General features: G+C 46.5%; 1 protein-coding gene across 1 annotated transcript in view; it reads left to right on the plus strand.

Moving 5' to 3' along the window:
* Positions 1-22,176, plus strand: part of LOC144760234 (uncharacterized) — a 303,345-nt gene that overhangs the window by 183,501 nt on the left and 97,668 nt on the right. Inside the window, exon 16 of the mRNA XM_078646520.1 lies at positions 4,410-4,507. Within this exon, the coding sequence (XP_078502646.1) occupies positions 4,410-4,507 (98 nt within the window). The remainder of the gene's footprint in view (positions 1-4,409; positions 4,508-22,176) is intronic.

Genomic DNA, 22,176 nt, shown 5'->3' on the forward strand with positions numbered 1-22,176 from the left:
GGCTGGGTTAAGTGCTGATGTCACCTTATTACAAGAAACACACGTGCTGGACAAAGAAGTTTCTAAACTTATTCGTAATTGGGTAGGATATGCTTGTCCGTTGCCAGGGACTAGTAAACACAATGGAGTTGTTATGCTATGTAAAACAACTTTAGATGTTAAGTTACTATCTCAAGAAATGGATACATAAGGTTGTTGGCTCCTTTTAAGCCTCTTCATTAACACTATACTGTTAACCATTTTCAATGTATATGCACCCACGTATTTAGGTAAATCCTTCTGGCCTAATATTATAAATAAATTGATATCCATTACAGACCACCATGTCTTTTTTTTGGATAGGGGAATTGTCATCTTGTTCTAGATCCTTTTTTGGATCACTCCTCTTCCATGCACAGACAATTTAATGCAGTCATCAAACGAAGATCCATTATAGACACATGGAGACTCAGTAATCCCTGCTTACAAGAATATACTTTCTTTTCTCCTGTTCGTTTTTCTCAATCCAGGATTGATTATAAATTTGTATTCAAATCATTATCTCAACACATTGTACATCCAGACATTGGAGCTATATTAATTTCAGATCATGACCCATTCACTCTCGATTTAGACCTACTCCTCATTACTCCCAAGATTAAAGTTTGGCGTTTTAGTACAGCTCTTTTAGAGGACTCTCATTTTACCCAACAGTTTCAATATATATTTTCTTTTAAATTGATCTACCGACCTATCCTTTCAGGTCATTTGAAATGCTTTTAAGGCACCTCTCGTGATTTAATCTCATCAGATGTATCTGAAATTAAGAAAGCTAATACAAAAAAGGCTTTACTTTTTATGAATCATATTAAATCCTTAGGGCAAATGTATTGTATTTCTAAATCTAAATCCTGTTTAGATGAATTTGTTAAAGCTAAATTTAAATTTAATAACATTTTTACTTCATATCTACTTAAGTCAAGTGCCAAGTATAAATGGAGGACAGAACAAAGCTGGCAAACTTTAATCAAACTTTTTCAAAGTAAAAAAGAAATGAATTAATGTTGATGCAATAATGTGTAATGGCCAGTATCTAAAGATAAAGACATTTTAACAGAAATTTCTAATAATTATAAAAATCTTTAAACTCCTAAAACTAATACTTCTCATGTTGATACTAACCAATTATTATCCTCTATAAAAAAAGAATTTGATTTGGCTTCGGATTTCTCTTCTGTTGATGCTGATATATCACTTTAAGATATTCATAAAGCAATTAATGCTATAAGGAAAAAGGATAATAAGAGACAATGTTTACACTGAACTCATTTTGTAGATTAATTAATGTTTGCAAGCATTAGAGTATCCTGCTTGACTCAAACTTAACAGAAAGACACAGAATGAAACCTTAATTCAATAAGGCAAAACAATATTTTAAGAAGGTTTTACGTCAAGACCTACAGAACAGAACTTTAGTAGACCTCACTTCAGCCGAAGTGAGTATTATTTATTTTGCATAATAGTATTTCACAAACAAAATGGCATAAAATATTTTCTGTTAGTGTATTTACATTATATACATTTTCACATTTGAGAGTGACTTGTGAACCCCAGTGAAGTGACCCTAACCTAACCAGGGAAATATATGTTGTGCTAGTGGAAAAATGAGTCAGTGGTTATTGGTAAATAAAAGAGGAGTCAGTTGGAGATGTAGTACAATTAATTCTTCAAGGACAACTATATGATGTTTTGGGGCTCTCCCTTTTTAATACTATTCTCTGGGTCTGGACGTAAAACCTTGTTAAAATATTGTTTTGCCTTACTGAATTAAGGTTTCATTCTGTATCTTTCTGTTTTGTCCATATAGTATCATTGTTTTACCATTCCATGAAGCCCATCACATTTAAAAGCAGCATGCTAGCCTTGAATTGGTACAGAAGTTCTATGTTTAATTTTTTGTTTAATTATATTTCCAAGCACAGACCCGCCACATTTATGTGATAGCATTTTTCTACTTGTTGAGTTTGTGTGTGTGTGTGTTTCTGTTGTTGATGGCATAACGAGTCAGTGGGTGAGTGAATGAATGAATGAATGAGTGCAAGGATGAGTGACAGAGTACATATATTATGATGCAATGAGAACCTGTACTCACCAGTAACTGAGGAGGCACTTTCAATTACAAGTCAGACCCATTACCATTGCCAATGCTTGTTTTGCATGGTACTCACCCTAAAACACGGGTTTGGCCAGTGCAATTACTTCAAGTTCCTACCTGGAGAAAACTGTGCAAGCAAAAATCTAAGGCTGAACCATACTTGGACGGAAAATGTGATGTGTGCTAACAGTAATAACAGGCACTAAGATCAGTTGCATCACTTTGCACACGATTTTACACTGAAGAATAGTGCAATTAAGGACACACCGGGCCCGATTCACAGAACTAACTTAAGACAAAATCCTAAACTTACTACCATTTTCGTATTCACAGAAGGCACTTACTCATTTTGGTATTCACAGAAGACACTTACTCATTTCAGTATTCACAGAAGTTAGGACTCCTAACTTTAGGACTCCTAAATGCCTTCTGTGAATACCGAAAGTCTTAAAATGAGGGTTTTTCTCAATTTCGTAGTAGTAAAGTTAGGAGTCCTAACTTTACTACTACTACATTGAGAAAAATCCTCATTTAAGACAGTGGGCCCGATTCACGGAATGAATTTAAGACTCAATCCTAAACTTACTACTATTTTGGTATTCACAGAATGCACTTACTACTTTTGGCATTCACAGAATGCACTTACTACTTTTGGTATTCACAGAATGAACTTACTACTTTTGGTATTCACAGAAGTTAGGATTTTGTCTTAAGACAGAATCCTAACTTAAGTCTGTCTTAAGTCCGTCTTAAGACAAAATCCTAACTTCTGTGAATACCAAAAGTAGTAAGTTTAGGATTTTGTCTTAAGTTAGTTCTGTGAATCAGGCCCTTTAGGTATTCACAGAAGGCATTTAGGAGTCCTAAAGTTAGGAGTCCTAACTTTACTACTACTAAACTGAGAAAAATCCCAGTTTTAAGACTTTAGGTATTCACAGAAGGCATTTAGTAGTTCTAAAGTTAGGAGTCTTAACTTTACTACTACTAAACTGAGAAAAATCCTAACTTTAAGACTTTTGGTATTCACAGAAGGCATTTAGGAGTCGTAAAGTTAGGAGTCTTAACTTCTGTGAATACTGAAATGAGTAAGTGTTTTCTGTGACTACCAAAATGAGTAAGTGCCTTCTGTGAATACCAAAATGGTAGTAAGTTTAGGATTTTATCTTGTCTGGAAGTTAGTTCTGTGAATCGGGCCCAAAGTGCCAGAGGATAAATACTTAGGGCCTCATTTATGAAAAGTGTTGCATCGCTGCGTGAAAACAGCGATGCAACACTTTTCAGTGCGCCCCCCTTACGACACCATGGATGTGCCGTATGTACTGTATGGTGCTCCATGTCATAAGGATTTACAGATACTTCGGTATTTCTGACGTATCTGTAGGCGCAGTAATGACACATTGCTGAAGTATGTTGCAAAAGAGACGCTACTCCAGCAATGGGTCATTACACATGAGCAAAGCCTCAAAGATTTCACTGCGGCACTTCCACGCATCTTTTTTACTGGGGAATGCCCACCGGGCATACATTATACCTGACGCAGGTATATTGTAGCATAGGGCTTTATAAAGGGACGCTTCTGCTTAGATGATTCACTTTGTAAATATGGTGCGGATTGGCACATTCTTTACGCTGCCGCAGCATTATAAAAAGGGATGCAACAGCGGCGTAAAGGGCTCATAAATAAGCCTCTTGGTTTTTCAGCATTTTGTTAAGATGTCGAGTCAGTGAGCCTGACTCAGAGGGCATTCTAGACTTAGGAAGACTTATCTGGTAGGAGTGCACTTGGGTTCTTCTCAGAGTTAGCCAACAGGCAAATGTGCATTAGAAAGAAAATGCAAGATTAGATGCTGGAGCTCCTCAGCACGTCTGTTACATTTTTGGGGTCTGATGCCTGGACAAACCTGATGACAATCCACGTCAAGTGCTGCCATACATGAGGCTTCAGAAGAAGCATGGAAGTGTTTGCTTCTAATCCTCAAGAAGGTGCTTTGGCAGAGCTCAGCTGGGATGTCTACACTGAAATAGAGGGGTGCAATGCATGGAGGTTTGCCATAGGTGCAAGGCTTGACTGTCTATCACAGTGGTGGTTTGCTATGTATCCTCTCTTCTGTGGCCCTTTACTCTTACAGTTATGAGAACGCATGTCTCATAAAGCTGAATCTGAAGCATTTGAATAGAGGCGGTTCAGAAGACCCTTGATTGCAAAGTTTGGAAAACATAATTGCTAGGTTCATTCTAGGTTCTGACTGCAACAATTTGTTCCCTTTCTCCTTAGGTCTCTTTGAACGAAGGCGCTCACCAGATCCGCCTCTACCACAGCGGCCCTTCCACAGATCAGCCATTTTCAGTGCACGCACTCGCTTCTAGTGGAAGGTAACTTTCACAGTTTGCGCACCGTTTGCCCAAGTCTTCATATTTTTGCACCACTTAGATTATTTCTGCTACTATCTCAGGGGCCTAGTCACAAACTGCCCTTTGTAGTATGTTTTGTAGAACTACAGTAGTTTTGCACGCATACTGTAAAATGCTACTTACAAACTACATGCAAAGGCCTATGCCTCAGCCCTTCTTAGTTGTTCCTGGGCACATATGTCCTCCCAACTGAGGAGTATCTGCACACGTAGGTAAATGTTTTAGTAGTAAATGTGGGTGGGACAGGTGATGTGGGTGGAAAATGGGGAATATTTATGACTGAATGGGAGGGGTTTAGACCAAATTGTTGAGTGTAAGGTCTCAAGATAAACACGAGGTTAATTATGTTACGTATTTGATGGAGGCCCTATCCGTTAAAGGCTTATACCGATACATGTTTGATATGGATACAATTATTGTCTGTTTGATACAGGAGACAGAAACCCAATAAAGTTTGTTTAAAAAACAATGGGAGGGGTTTAGGGAAAAGTAAGGAAGGGTTAGGAGAGGATTAGGTAGGACTATAGGGAAGGACATGCTCCCACCCACAAATGAGTAAGCCCACTACTATTCACAAACTGCTTTCTTATAGTTACTCCAGCCAAAAAGGGACCGAAACAATAGTTAATGTACTCCAGCTCAGACGTGGACCCTCCATTGCCACATAATTCCAGTGGCCATGCTTATGATACAAAGTTCTTCTTGATGATAGAGTTGCCAATTCCTTGTCCTCTTGGGAGCCTTGGGGTTAAGAGCGAGGTCTGTGAGTTTGATGTTTCTTCCAATGTTGCAACTGTGTAGGAAGGCGGTGTTAGGGTCTTGCAGACTTCCACCTAACCCACGTAAGTGGGATGAGTTCCATCCTCAGGATTTGGATTATCCGAAAACCGGGGGCTCAGTAGAGAAAGAGCGAGGCAAGCTTCCATATAATGGGGTTGAGCGTGATCAATGTAGGATGATGGTTGTACTTTTCCTCCAGTGTCCTGTGCTGCCCATGGGCAATTGTGTCATGTGGCATGTGTGAGCTTGCTCCATGGATCTCGAGTTAGTCATTATTTTAGGTATGTAGTACTTGGTTCTTCAGTTGGTCATGTCATCTCCCACTGTCCAGTGTTGACTAGTTATGATTGTCAATGATCACATACTTTGTTATTGGAACCGGAGGCTTGAAGCAGGTGCACGGAAACACAATGCCTGGTAAACACACACTTCTGTGGTTGTTACCTCACTCTGAGATGCACCTGAACCATTTGTTTGGATTGTCCAGCCATGAGATTTCGCATATGATCAATTCACATTGATTAAAGAGTTAGCCATTCCTTAGCCTTGTCTTTGATCCATCATTGTAGACTTCACCACTTAACTGTTTCCACTTCTCTACCATTGCGCCCAAATTAAGGTATCCTAGCGGCATGGGATTCCAATAATTGTTTCCGGTGGAAATTTCAGAACTCATAGAAATAATCTATTTGATTTAGAAGTAGAAATACTGCATGCCAAAAATAATATTATCTCGTGTGGCCTTGTAGAGTAGACAGTGTAGTGTCGTGCTGCTAGTAATGACGCTACACAATACTTGTTATTCACAAGCTCTTTATTGTGCTTCCTCTTAGTTCCCCGTCCCTACACTAACTGACCCTTTCCTGTTCTCGCTCCTCCTCTTCCTCCACCCCCTTAGCTCCACCCACCAACTACTAGACTACCCACGTTGTTACATCTCCCCCTTTGTTAACAAAACAAAACAAAAGTCTAACTTGATCATAGTTCTTCGATTACCTGCACAGGTCTCCGAATATCTCGTCTGGGTCGTAGGACCACGCCTCCCTCCTCAGGTTCAGGTTCTGCCGGAGTCTCAAGTCTTTGTGTGACGGCTGCACCGCCAGATCTCTCTGGGTCCAGTCTTTCAGTAATTTTGCTGAGTGCGCAACAGCAGGGGTGCACCATTGAAAATGAGAAACATTTCTGGTAATTCTCCTGTTCTCTGACTCTGCCTTTATCATTGTACCCTTCTGTTTGGTGATCACTAGGGGTTCGGCTCTAAACTTGCAATCTGTCTTTTTCTGTTGCTCCTGCTTGACCGACACACAGTCCCCTTCATGCAGAGATGGAGATCTAGCTCTCCTCCGAGTGTCAGCATACGACTTCATTTTGTCTTTGTGTTCTCGGTCGGCCACCACTAGCTAAGCATGTGCTCTTGTAGGTGACACCGGTCGCAGGGCTCCTTCCCATATAGGTATTCGTGTTCGTATTTTTGTATACCGATTGGTCGTCCTAGCATGAGTGTGGCAGGACATTTTCCCGTAGTGGCATGGGGTGTCATTCGGTATGCTCACAGAACTTCATTGAGAGCCACTTGTAGATCCTTCCGGTCATTGGTGGCCTGTTGGAACGTCTTCTTCAAAGTTGCCATAAATCGCTCCACCATGCCATTGGCTTGAGGCCATAGGGGAGTGATCTTGCGATGCCTGAAGTTTAAGTGTTTTGCAAATTCTCCAAATTCGTGCCCATTGAAAGGGGGGCCATTATCCGTCTTGAGTTCTTTAGGAACGCCCCAGGCAGCAAACACTTCATCCCACTTCATCCAACACCGCAATGGTGCTGGTGGCACTGGTAGATGACACGAATTGTGCTATCGGAAATCTGGAGTATTCGTCCATTATTACTAGGACAAATTTGCCCGACTGAATGGGTCCATAAAAGTCCATGGGGAGCTCCTGCCATACTCCGCTGGGTAACCTTGACATCTGTAGGGGTGCTGGAGGATCTCCTTGATTAACCAGTTGACACTGGGGGCAGTCTTTTAGAGTGAGTACCACCATCTGGTCAAGTAGCGGGAACCATACTCGTTCTCTGAGCGCTCTTTTTGTGGCGACCACTCCACGGTGACCCTCATGGGCTAAATTGATGACACCCTGCCAGAGTTGCATAGGAATGACGATCCGTTGATCCCTCAGTAGGAGCCCCTCTGAGGTGGCAGATAGTTCTTCGCTCACATGCCTAAAGGCCTGCATCTCTTGGCGGATGCGTGGATCGCACCCTTCCTCCTCACTGTCATGACGCCATTGATTGGTCCGCAATCGGCGCATCACTTTTTGAAGGATGTCATCTTGAGCGGTGGCTTCCCATATTGCCTCTAAGGGAACCGCTGGTGGTCTGGCCTGGTCCACAACAAAATGAATGTACTCTTCCGCTACGGATGGATATAACACCTGTGATGCTTGAGGGTGTCTCGACATGTAATCAGCCGGATTTGCTGATTTTCCTGGTTTGTGCACTATGGTATAAGTGTACTCTTGTAGATGCAAACCCCAGCGCTCAATTCGAGGTGGCATCTTGGCTCTGGGGTTCCCGAAAATGGTGACTAGTGATTGATGGTCGGTCACTAGTGTAAAGTGCTTGCCGTATATAAAAATATGGAGGTGCTCGCACACCCACACAACCGTAAGGCTTTCCCTTTCCGGCTGGGAATAGGCTTTCTCGGTGTCCGACAGACTTCTGCTGGCATAGGCCACGATGTGTCTCTGGTCTGTCTCATTGTCGAACTGAGCTAATATTGCACCCAATCCAACAGGGCTGGCGTCCACAGTGATCTCCGAGTTCCTCTTAGGGCTAAAGTACGCCAGATTATCTGCTGACTCAACTGCACGTTTGATGTCCTGGAACGCCTGCTCAAATTGGGGGGTCTAAAGGAAAGGTTGTCCTTGTTTGGTGAGGGTCCGTAACGGGTGACTGATGGTGGCATAGTCTTTGATGTATCTGGCACAATAGCTTGCCATGCCCAGAAACGATCGAATGTCACTCACATCTTGTGGACTTTTGGTATCATTTAGGGCTAACACCTTCTCCGGATCAGGCTTCATCCCGGCTCCAGAAAATACGTGACCAAGAAATTTGAGAGTGGATTGATGGAACTCACACTTGTCTTTGTTAAGGGTGAGGTTGGACTCCAGAAGAGCGTGGCACACTCTGTCCAGTGCTTTGTCGTGTTCTTGGAACCATACACAAGAATGTCGTCACTATAGTTTAATGTGTTTGGTATGTGACGTATGGTTTGACGGATGGCTTCTTGAAAGATCTCTGCGGCAGATGAAATGCCAAAACTGAGTCGCTTGTAGCGGAACAGCCCTAAATGAGTGGCGAATGTTGTTATATATCGCGATTTCTCATGTAGCTCCAACTGGTGGTAGCCTTTGTTCAAGTCTAGTTTAGAGAAGACTCTCGCGCCATTCAGTGAGGCAATCATATCACTCAGGTGGGGCCCTGGGTGACGCTCCCTTTCGATGGCCGTGTTGGGAAGCCTCATGTCCACACACAGGCGCACTTTTTCGGGTGTGCCCTTCTTTGGTACAATGACAACTGGTGACACCCACGGTGTCGGCCCCTCCGTCTTCTCAATAATGTCTGTTCGTAATAGTTCTTGGATTTCATCTTCCACGGCTTGTTGGAGATGGAAGGGTACTCGCCTGTGATGTTGTGCGACTGGACCTATTCGCTCATTTATGTGCAAACGAATCTGGCACTTGTTCATTTTTCCGATTCTGGTGAAGAGTTTAGGAAACTTATGTATGATGTCTGGATCATCACTTACTCTGTATAGAATTTCAACCAGCCGAAGACGCTCCGCTGTGGGTAGACTGAGGAGACAGTCGGCCTCCGGACCTTCAATCACATGTACATATGCTTGCACAGAGGTGGTTTTATGCTTGAGTGTGGTTGCAAACTTCCCCAGGCAACGGAGAGGCTTCCTCGACATCCATGTGAACACTCTGACATAGGCCGGGCTCAAGGTGGGTGGCGGTTTCATTTTGTTGTATTCAGTCACAGGAATATAGTTCAGTGAGACCCCACTATCCATTACGAACTTGGTTGGATGAGTTCCCACACTTATGTCTAGTCTGGGGTACCTTTTTAATTGATCCGGATCAGCTACCATGCAGGCATACTCATCAGTATACACCGATTCCCGAGACGCAGACCTGAATCCTCTGGACGGAGATCTTCTCTCCCATTGAGACCTGCGAGACTCTCTGCTGGAGTGAGAGGAAACAGAGGACGACTCTGGCCGATCCTGGACTGCCTTCACGTGATGCCACCTTGTGTCAGGGCGAGACGATCTGGACGTCTCCTTCATTCTTTCCTTGCGATATTCTCCACACATAGCCTCAAAGTGATTTTCTCTTCCGCATTTTCGACACTGCTGACCAAGTGCTGGACATCCATCAGTGTGCGGAAAGTCATATCCGCACCGATAGCATTTGTGGGGACGATCTCATTTCTTGTCTCCACGGCCATATTCACGGGTCTACGCCCTGTGTATTGTTGACGGGACAATGTCCTGGATGTTCGGTGTCGCTCTCGAGAACGTCTGCGAGTGTCCTTGGCTTGTACGCGATGCACTTGTTCTCGCCTCTCACCATGTCCTGTCTCCATTCTTCTAGCATGTTCTTCTGCTTGATCGTGTATCCGGGTCATCTCTTCAATCTTATCCAGGCTGTGACTTTTCCGTAGTAGTCGCCTTCTGAGGGTTTCTGACTGGCACGCTTCAATTATCCGCAATCTTATGGCATGCTCTGTGGAGAACGTATCAAACTCACAATACTGAGACAGGCGCCTCAGTCTCATTATACATGTACTCATCAGTTCCTCTTTTTTTTGACGCGCTTGATGAAACATGTACCTTTCATACTCCACATTTCTCTTATGTAAAAATCTTTTGTTCAGGGCATCTCACACCTTGACATATGATCCAGTTTCAGCAGGGGGCGATTCCTTGATCAGCTTACTGATTTCTTTCCCGATCAGATTGCGCAATGCAATGAACTTTTCTTGTTCGTCCGTGACCTTTGATCCCTTAATATAGTCCTCGAAGTCTTCCAGCCACTCCTCCCATCTGGGTCCCATGCCTCCTCCAGCTGTGAGGGCCAGTGGTTCAGGAGTACGCAGATACAAGACACTGGTCACTACTGGCGTGACTGCTGCCGCATTCGCCACGTTCCTTTGTGGTGTTGTCGACATCGTTGATTTCTGTTCTTTTGCTGTTGCTTACACTTGATTTATTTTGCTGTTGCCTTTGCTCGTGCTTGTTTTCTTTCTTCTCTTTCTCTTGCATTTACTCGTGCTTGTTTGTTTTTGTTCAGGCTTGTTTTTCTTTCTTCTCTTGCATTTGCTTGTGCTTGTTTACTTTCTTGCCTTTGCTTGTGCTTGTTTACTTTCTGTTGCCTTTGCTCGTGCTTGTTTATTTTCCTGTTGCCTTTGCTTGTGCTTGTTTACTTTCTGTTGCCTTTGCTCGTGCTTGTTTATTCCCTTTCTGTTGCTTTTGCTTGTGCTTGTTTTACTCTAACTGTTGTCTTTGCTCGTGCATGTTTATTACCTTTCTGTTGCTTTTGCTTGTGCTTGTTTACTTTCTTGTTGACTTTGCTCATGCTTGTCTATTTTGCTGTTGCCTGACTTCAAGATGGCCGCCCTATGCTTTGAATAGGGATTGGGCCTCAGCGCCTGACTCCAAGATGGCCACCGCTAGGGAAATCTCGTTTCCCTCGAGATCTCAGGTGCATTCACTCTTTCAGGCTCACGCTTCCACCGGGACTCACCGGCAGCCGGTCTCTTCACTCGGCAGCGCCTCCACACGCTCCGTGGACCTTGGAGCAGCAGGTAAGATCGGGGTGGGCTCGTGATCTTCTTTCAGTCCTTCACACCACGCAACCTCGCACATTCGAGGTGGGCCCCACAGTCCAGCGCTCAACCGCGCACTTCAACGGGGGCAGCTTAAGCGCTGACTAGCGCTTCATTCACTGGGCTTCTCCCGCTTGGGCTCCATGCGATCGGCGGATCGCGGAACATCGAGCGCTTACCGCTGGCCGAATACTATCGCGACGGTCTTCCTGCGCAGCACACGTGTCGCGACGGTGACTCTCTCGGCGTGCTGTCCGGGGACGGGTAACTCGTAGTCGGGTTTCGGGGGTAGCAGACTGCACCATCCCATCCTCGTCGCCAGCTGTAGCGTCGTGCTGCTAGTAATGACGCTACACAATACTTGTTATTCACAAGCTCTTTATTGTGCTTCCTCTTAGTTCCCCGTCCCTACACTAACTGACCCTTTCCTGTTCTCGCTCCTCCTCTTCCTCCATCCCCTTAGCTCCACCCACCAACTACTAGACTACCCACGTTGTTACAGACAGTCCTTTTCCATATCATTTTGTAAGGATGTATAGAGTTGGCGAGATCCTTCGGGTGAGGATGAAAGAACCAAAAGTGGGGTGCCACCAGGATGAGATCAGGCAAAACAGAGGGTGCAATGACAGGATAAAGAGACCGAGGACCAATGGATGTGAGTTTATAAACCTTGGTCTAGCAATGACAAGTCATACAAAATCCACAAGTGGGCTGGACATTCACTTCCGGGCACCAGCCGAAGTACCATGTTGATTGCCTCCAGCTGCACGAGTTCATCTACTTCAATCGAGTAACCAATGTCACTGGTGTTGACTCAGTGGTGGAGCCAACAACTCCATGCCACTCTTCTCCCCATCCTATGCAGGAAGCTTTGCAGAGTTTGTTCAGAGGGCCCTCCACCAACATGTAGAGTGCATATTTGTCCTAAGGTACTCCCCATTCCAGTGCCTATTCTCATTGCCTTGCCAGAGGCCTGAATAGCCAATGGGTAAACTTGGACCATGTTGGCAGGCCAATACCTCTGATTAAAGAAAAACTGTTGACTTGGACACAAATCAGCGGCAAGTCGAGCATAAACAATGCATGTGTCACACTTCCTCAGCCATTAGTACCTGGGTACCCCCAGAATGACCCACGCCCCAACACAACCCAAATAAGGAACCAACAGAACTTACAGAGACCGTGAACTTGGTGGAACAGCTTTTATTACAGTCATGTCAAAATAGACATGTGGAAAATACATTCATGTAAGAAACCTACTTGGGTCAAATAATAGCAACACATTGTGAAGAATTACACAATTGTGATAAAGAAAAACATCACGCATTAAACTGTTCAATATATTTGGATTCATGAACACCAACAACACCACAGACCTTCGCAATCCCAAATGCCATTGGACCACACAGGTGTAACCACCTGCATCAGTGAGGGTGGTCCTGCCTGACTGTTGCTTGTCCTCATCACAAGTGACCGCCCCCAAACACCAAGCTGCCAAAGAGGCTGCGATGAGGTGGCCAGGAGCTGCAGCCCTAGCCCCCAAGCTGGTGTGTAGATCCTCTGGTTGCCTCAGGACAGCTAGACCCTACTCTTGGTGCTGTTCTGGGGAGTTTGCCTTTGAAGACCCCTCTGCTGATAAGGGGGTGAATTTTAGGATTCGTGTTTCCCCCACAAGGGCAACCAGGGCAAAGAGATCCTTCGCCCTCCCTATCACAAAACATTCTCTGGGCAAACACCCAAATGTCCTCGATGAACAACTCTGTGCCGGCATCCGAGAGATGAACACCAACCTTGTAAAACCTATCCTCGCCCCTCAGCAGTTTATGTGGAATGTTCCAGAGGTGACCAGGGCTGGGGCACTGCCTGAACAGCTTGGAATTCAGACATTGCACAGATACATTAATAGTCCGAGACCTGATGTCCTTACCCCAGTTTCAGCGAGGGGCCATGTGGGATCAAGCAATTCCTGCCCCCGGGAAAACGTTGGCTAACTGCAAGGGGCATATTATCAAATAAGGGCGTTACATTATCGCCGCTTTTATCGGCAGGAAACTGCCGATAAAGCGGCGATAATGGGCTTGATAATATGCTCTATGAATTCCAATCGAAGCCCATGTTAGATGTGAAGACATCTAACATGGGCTTCGATTGAAATTCATAGAGCATACCCACACCCCCATCTACCCATTTATACGTATTCCTAAATTATACTACGTGCAACTCCGGTGTTCTAAAAGTCGTGGGGGCATATTACCAAGCAATAGCGATAATTATCGCTATTGCTTGGTTAGAGACAAAAATTTACCGCTGAGCTGCAGCGATTTTTATCGCAGATAAACCTTGGTATTACCAAGGTTTATCGCAAATGCGATAAAAAACGGCCGCAATGCATGAATATCGCTGAAAAGTCTGCGATATTCATGCATTACCGAGCTAATGCTCTTTGCCATGTTATCCACTTCCCATTGGATAACATGGCTAAGAATTGCTCAGGGCAGGTGTTAGCTTCTGGAGATATTCGCGCTTAGCGCGAATATCTCCAAAAGTTGGTAATAGGAGATAGCGATGTTAGCGACTGTTTCCAGTCGCTAACATCTTGGCACGCCCACTTTGCATGTCATTAGTGATAAATATCAATGACATGCAAAGTGGGGCCCAAGATGGTCGCTATCTCCTACTAGCTGTCGCTAACTGGTGTTAGCGACAGCTAGGTAATAGGGAGATAATTTTATCTCCGCTTTCTTGGCTTTTAAAGCCAAAAAAGCGGAGATAAACCCCCTTGATAATATGCCCCGTGGTTCCATCCTTCGTTGTTCCGTTGTTCGTGGATGTTAACTTCGTGGTTCAGCCCTCTTTGTTTTGCATTATTATGTGGGTGTATCTATTACTGAGAAACATTTGATTCAGTGATCCAAGTTTTAAACAGTTTGATCCCAAAATACAACTGGATTTAACCCTTTGGGTTTGAAAGGGAGTGTTTTCTTTAGTTTCAGCTGATTGGCGGTGTAGAATGGAGAATGGTGTAAAGTCGATTGTTTAGCTTTTTTTATAAACTGTGTTCTACATCTATTTTTGTTTTTTAGTTAAACTTTGATGTATGGTAGTTTTGAGTAAGCCTTCCTGTTTTGACGTGATTGTGCTTTGATTTACATTTTGTGTTGGTTAAGATCTAAAGTAGGGACCAAGCATTTCTATTGAGTGTTTTGGTTAGGAATTTTAGCCTTTCGTTTAAATCTTGAATTGGGTTTAGTCTGGTTTTAGTTTGCTGCTCTTTTCTAACACCATGAAATAGCTGAGAACTCTGTGATTCAGATTGCCAATGATTCCCAAAGCGATTAGATTTAAAATAATAATGTATTGTTAGTTTAATGGGTAGGGAATGCTCTGTTGTTTTGGTCTTTGTTTTTACTGCATTTTGTGCTTTAGCTAATAGTAATTTTCTGTTTTGTAGCTATCAAGCTGTGGTTTGAATTTCTTTGCTGTGAAGATTGTCGTGAAGTTGGGATCAGGGGTTTCAGAGTTAATTTTAATTGTGTTCTTGTTTCAGTTAAAGGGATATTGGATTGGGTAAGAGCTGGTAAAAAACTAGGGGGGCAGATTTACAAGCTCGGTGCGCCACTTTTGCATCATTTTTAACATGGGAATAGTGGCGCAAAAGTGACACACGGGGCATGTAAATCTGCCCCAGGATTTTTAGAACTGTGGATGTTCAATTGAGATTCCTACCACCGAGCCTGTCCTTTGCCTGCAATAACAGCTTGATTTTATATACAGTGGACCAGATTTACAAAACTGTCACATAAAGCAGCGAAGCACCCAAAATAAAAGAGCAAGGTGTGGCATTATCCTGCTCTGTCTCTAGCACTGGTGCACCATTAGGCTACTGCGCATGAAGCACACACCTTGGTAGGTGTCCGCGTGAGCCTAGCCTAGGTTTTGTACTGGAAGGATACTCTTACAGTACAAAATACTACTCCCAGGCAAACTTTATAACGTTTCCCACATTGGATGTGTGCTGTACTGTGCCACACACATCACAAGTGGGAAACATTGAGAGAAAAAAAAGTATTTTAAGGCCTTTTTCCAAGTGGCATTCATTTTTGGTGCTAAACCCGGTCTTCTATTGTTAGCCGATAGAGTTTTGTGTAAAAAACAACAGGTGTATTCACGGGAACGCCAATGTAACACCAATGGAACGCTCCCTTGGCGCAGAGTAACTCAAAGCAGCGCTTCCTTTGCCTCACTTTCAGGCAACGTTGCAACAACTTTGGCACTGGAAAGTAAGTAAAGAAATCGTGCAATTTGTAGTTATGACCCACTGCACCAAGGAGTATTACACCTACTCACATTTTCACTCCACAGATTACTTCCTTTTGCAACTTCTTGCAACATCATATTACTCTTTCCTAATCTAGCACACCACAGGCAACTCCTCATGATACAGTACTACTCTTCCCCAACATAACTCAACACAGGCTACTCCCCAATATAACTCCTCACAACCATGCACAACGCTTCTCCAACTTCGCATTCCATGGGGTCCTCCTCGTACAACTTCTAGCTTCTTCTACCAGCTTTTACCTACTTCTCGTTCTCCAGTTTTCAGGAACACACATACACGTTTACTACACTGGTAACTCTTGCAATGGTGTACTACATTCCTCCACATCTGCAACACTTAAACATGCACAACTAGCTCGTATCTACAAAACTAATGGCCTGATTTTGATCTTGGTGGAACTACCGTTGTTACGCTGCAGTTCAAAGTACTTGGTCGAGCTGACGGCGGTCCGCCCACCATATTTAATTGTGGCATCCACAGACTGTTTCCTGCTGCTGTGGCAGTCTTCTCTGCTGGCTAGCGGTGCTCTGTCACCATCAGGCCGGCGGGTTTACGCCAAGCTGATTTAGATGTACCCATTGTGCTGGCGGTGCGGTCCTGATAGAGTGAGGCCCTGGTGTGGAGACAGGTAAGTACTACTAATTATTGGCTCACTACACATATATGTTGTGAATGTGGCAAACTGTATATTTAGATAATGTGTAATGCCACTTTTTTTACAGATAGCATAGCACATCAACAACATACACACATTATTGAATGTACACCCACAGGCACCACAACCACAACACCCACAAACACCACCATCATATAAATATTTTTTCAAGTGACAATACAGGTGTATTCATTTGACCTCAATAAGTTGAAAAATAAACACTCATGTATAACACATACAATAATTGAATGTGAGAGCAAGGTAAAAAATGCAAGCTACAGCAAATGTTACCACACGATTTATAGTTAGACAAGTGACACAGATTCTTACCTTAGATTCTGGTGACAATGGGGTTGCTTAACATCGTTCTCAAGAAGCAGCAGCATAGGAAGGACCTTGATATTCGGATTCAAGATGTAAACAGAAGCAGGAAACCAAAAAAAGGTATGTTTGCACCTCTTTTTCTTCGATTCCGCCATCTTGAGTTTGGATGTTTCCCAGCCACAATTGCCAAGACAGAAAGGCACATCATAATCGAGATTGCAGAAATCTTGGCTCGACTACCTTCAGCAGCCGCTGTTGCCTATGACGCTGTCGACGCAGGATAACAATTGTGGTGGAGACGGTGGGACTCCAACGATCTTTTGTCCATAGACCCACCAACATCTAAATACAGCAGGTGGATCACCAAGTGGCGGGCGGGAAAACCATTGGAAAAGCGACAGCGTTACCAGATCCGCCAACATCTAAATCAGTCCCTAAATGCTGTCATTGTACTCCCAAAAAAACTACAGGTGTATTATTTAAACTTCCCAACCGATCTTGCAGCACTAAGCTTTCAGTACACTAAAACCATTAAAAAAACTGCATTTCCCAAACAACAGAAGTCAGCTTACGTGGAAAGTTACTTACCCACCACATACTTTACCAATACGATCTGTATAGCACACAGTACACAGAAATCACCAATCAAATTGTTCCCCAACCTAATGAACCTCACAGTAAGTGAGAAGCAAAGCATATTGTTTAACGGAAGCTTGCAGAATAATAAAAACTGAGTGAATGTCAAAACCCTGCTGATTAATTAACCGAATAACAAATGTTAATATGAAAATTGTCAGATAGGTGATGTTTCAACTTCCCATGACTTTCAGGTATAGTATACCCCCGAACAATATAGTCTCATTTCTATCTCCTATGTCCTTGGAGATGCTGCTACTTTTCTTTGTAACTTTTTTTTTTTTTTTTTTTTTTTAAACTGTTTTTATTGCAGATTTAGAAACCACAGAATACAATTAGTCAACCAATCCACTTATGACGTCCCCCCCGATCAACAGTAAAACATACACCATACACAGCCATTCAGCCCGCATCCCGGAGGCCGGGCGGCACAGTACTCCACTTAGTAGGAAAACATCACAGTGAGCGTCCCTTTGTGACCATGGTCGAAAGATCGTTTTACGTATCTGCATTTAACCCCCCCACCCTCAACAATGCCTCCGTCAGCCATTCCACTTGCGTGATCAACACTACTATCCGCTTCCGGACCCTCCCCGAGCGCTGTAGAGCCTATCTTGCCTGGTCGCTCCCCCCAGCCATCTCTTACTCCGCGCTGCGCCCTACTGGTCCTACTTAACTCGAAGTCGCCCTCGCAGACAACCAGCTTCTTGGCTTCCGACCCACCCCAAACTCCCACTGAACAACCCCCCGATGTCCCCACCCCAGCAACTGCTAATGGTGTGTGCTACGTCCTAATGCGTTGGATGGGTCCCACTACAGTGTTAATGGCCACTTCGTGTTCGTATGCCCCGCAGTGTCCACTGGCCCCATTCTCTCAGTCCACATCCTCCACCAATGAGTCACGCAAAGCCTGCACTACCAACTCCCACGCACGCGCCGCATCCAAGGCCTTCTCATTACCAAGTTTGACAGCCTGCTTCATCCGGAGCACACTCTCGCATTCAGACCACCGCAGCAATTCATTCTTCCACCTCCGTACCGACGGCCCGCCCTTGGACTTCCAATGCCACGATATTTCTCTTTGCGCCAGTATCAGACCCAGATCAATAAATTTGCTCGTCACCTTAGTGTGTTTGGTGTGCGGGAACCAGAGCAACAAACACGTCGCCATATCGAAGTCCACCTCCCTGTCGGTCACATCGTTTAGGAGGTCCCCCACCTCCGCCCAGTAGGCCTCCAAATGCGGGCAACCCCAGAACAAATGATCCATGTCCGCCCCTGGAGACGAACACCGCGGACACCGAGCGTCTTGTACCCGGAAGTACCGCCGTATTTTGTCGGGGGTCAGGTAGGCCCTATGGAGCACATAGAAATGCACTTGCTGGAAGCGCGCATTTCTCGTGCCTTTCCACGTGCGCCGTAAAATGTGACCCCACGCCGTGTCTGGGATGGGCCTGCCCACACTCTCCTCCCATTTAGCCTTGAGCCCCTGGAGCGTTTCCAGTCCCTCGTTCAGCATCCTGTGATGGAGGCATGTCACAGCCTTGAATGTGCCCGCTGCCATCACCACATACTGGCACGCCGTAGTCGTTGTCGGTTCCATGAGCCCACCTTTCCAGTGCTTCTGTATAGCCGCCGCCACCGCCGCATGCAGGAGGAACCCCCCGTCAGGCAGCCCGAACTGTTCCCGAAGCACTTCGAAGGGTACCAGCGCCCCATCTATGTACAGGTCACCCACCACCTGCAGGCCCGCCTCCTCCCAATCCAGCAATGGGGACCAATCACCCCCGTGCGGCAGGGCCGTCAGCATACCGATCGGAATTTCCGGCGCATAAGGCCGCGTCGCCTTCGCTCTCCTAAGGCTCCTCTGCCAGCACAGCCTGAGTGTCCGTTCCTCCATAGTGAGGCCCCGCAGCTCAAGTCTCTGCTGCATGACGATATAGGACAGCACATGGCGTTGTATCCCCAGCTCCCGGTCCACCCCCGGACCCCTAAACGCCCTGGCCACATGTTGCGTGAGGACCTGCAGTTGCGCCGCCAAGTAATATAATTCAAAGTCGGGCACAGCCATACCCCCCTCTATCTTGGGGCGAAGCAGCGTGCTCAGAGCCACTCTACGGCGGCCATGTCCCCATAGGAAACCAATAATCATCGTCCTCAGGTCTCTAAAGATCTCCTGAGGAATCCAGATAGGCAACGTCCGGAAGTAGTACAGGAAGCGGGGGAGCGCCACCATCTTCAAAAGAGCAATCCTGCCCAGAACTGTCAGCGGGAGGGTCGACCAGAAGGATATGCTGCCCCTCAGTGCCCGAACGCACCGACCAATGTTGCCCTCCAATAGGTCCGCGGTCGCGTGGTAAATACGTACTCCCAGATAAGTGAAGCAAGATGGCTCCCAGACCACCCCCAGGTCGCGAGCAGGGTTGGGCGACTCCGCTCTCAGCGGAAACACACAGGTCTTCGCCCAGTTGACCTTAAGGCCCGACAGCCGGCCAAACTCCGATAACAGGTCCATCGCTCCTTCCAGGGCCCGCGCCGTATCGTCGAGGTACAGGAGTAGGTCGTCCGCATACAGCGAGATGTGATGCTGCTGCCCGCCGCTGACTATTCCCGCGTATTTGTCACCCGACCTCGCATGGACCGCCAAAGGCTCCATCGCCAGAGCAAACAATAGGGGGGAAAGGGAGCACCCCTGTCTCGTGCCCCTACCCACCGGGTATGCCGCAGATACCAGACCACCCAAACGCACCCGCGCCGTCGCCGAGGCATACAAGACCCTCGTCCACCGGCGGAACCCCTCACCTATCCCAAACCTCTCTAGCACTCCATCCAGGAAAGTCCATTCCAAACTATCAAAGGCCTTCTCAATGTCCACGGACAGGACCGCTTGGGCCCCGTCCCCATCCAAAATGGCGTCCATTATCCCCACCAGGCGGCGAATATTCAGCGCCGTGCTCCTCGTGGGGATAAACCCAGCCTGATCCCTGTGCACCAGGCCCGTCATGTGTGGGGCCAGCCTGGAGGCTAGAATTCGGCTCAGGATCTTGTAGTCCACCGTCAACATGGACAGCGGGCGATAGGACCTCACATCTGTTGCATCCCTGCCAGGCTTTAGGAGCGGCACAATCAAGGCCTCACGCATGGACCCAGGCAGACCCCCTATCTCATAAGCTTCCGTGTACACCACCCGTAGCCTGGGGGCCAGGCCGTCGACATACTGCTGATAAAATTCTATCGGTAACCCGTCCACCCCGGGCGTTTTATTGCGAGCCATATGTTTAATGGCCACCCGTATTTCAGTGAGCGTGATCGGGCCACCCAACTCCTTCGCGTCCCCCTCTTCTAGGACCGGAAGCTGCCTCGCCCCCAGGTACTCCGCTATTTCCTGGGCCTCCACCCCCAACTGACTCTGATACAATTCCTGATAATACACCCGAAAGCACTCCAACACCGCTGTCTGGGAATACACCATCTCCCCCCGTGCGTTGCTAATGCTAAGGACCGGGCAGCCCCTAAGTTCCGGGTTAGCAAGTCTGGCCAAGAGCGTGCCCACCTTGTCCCGTTCTGCATGCGCTCTGATGACGTATTGCCTGTAATCGTAACACCTCAACCGTTCCGTCTCGGTGGCGACCACTTCCTTCGCTTCCAATAACTGGGTCTGTAAGTCCGGCCTGGCCGGCCTGCGGCGCTCCAAATCCCTCAAAGTCTCTTCCGCTTTCATGAGTGCATTCAACACAGTCGTACGAGCATTCGAAAACCTACCCAGACACACCCCTCTCACCACCACTTTCATAGCATCCCATTCAGTGGACCTACTCGTGGCCGTACCCTCGTTCTCGTCAAAGTAACGGTCGATGCCTTGCTGGACAGCGTCACTGAATACTGAGTCCTCCAGCGTATCTGGCCGGAGCCGCCACGTTGGTATCGCTGAGCGCTCCCGCTGCCACTGGATGTGTACCAATAGGGGGTTATGATCCGAGATGGTTCTAGCCAGGTACTCCGTATGGGAAATCAATGGGGCTAGAGACCCACTGCAGAGCACCGAATCTATCCTCACATGTAGTGCGTGGAGGGCAGAGTAAAAGGAATAATCCCTGGTGTCCCTGTGCTGCTCCCTCCAAACATCCAGCAACCCCCATCTGTCCTGCCAGTCCTTCCTGTGCATGGCCAACTTGCGCACCGGGGAGTCTACAAGGGGAGGATGGGACCTATCTAGAGCCACATCCGTAATCGAGTTGAAGTCCCCCCCCTAACACAATCGGGCCCGCCAGGAAAGAGGCCAAGGACCCAGAGAGGCCATCAAAATATCGAGCCTGATCAGTATTTGGCGCATACACACAGCAGAGAACCACATCCCTTCCATACAGCCTCCCCTCCACTGCTACGAACCTACCATCAGGGTCCACTACGTGATTCAACACCTGGAACGGTATCCCCGCCCTCACCCAAATCAGTACCCCCCTGGCATATGCTGAGTAAGTGGTGCCGAACACCTGGCCCCGCCATCTTTTTTGCAACGCAGCGCACTCTTTTTTGGTTAGATGAGTTTCTTGGAGCATAGCAATCTGGACCCCCCTTCGCACCAGGTACGCGTGTACTTTGTGGCGTTTAACCATAGTTCGCAGCCCCCGGACATTCCACGTCAGGCATTTCAAGTTAGGTAATGCCCCCATACCAACATCGATCAGTCCGAGCCAGATAACAAAAGTTCACATCCCCCCCGAAGCAGTTGCCCCCCCCAGAACACACCCTGAACAGAAAAACACCCCAAACCCCACTCCCCAGGACAGAGCCTACGAACCCAATGTCAGCCCCCATCCAAACCTCGAACCAACTACCCATTCTCCTACCCTGTGGTCTCCACCACAGAAGGCCTTAAGGGCCCAAGGGAGGTGAGTTATCGCCGACCCCAGCTAGCGGAGCCCACACCCCGCGCCCTCATCCCACTCTGCGCACTCAGCCCCCCTCCCGGCGACCCACTCATCGCCAACAGGATACCGC

The sequence above is a fragment of the Lissotriton helveticus genome, chromosome 1_1 (genome assembly GCF_964261635.1).
Source record: "Lissotriton helveticus chromosome 1_1, aLisHel1.1, whole genome shotgun sequence".
Classification (NCBI taxonomy): Eukaryota; Metazoa; Chordata; class Amphibia; order Caudata; family Salamandridae; genus Lissotriton; species Lissotriton helveticus.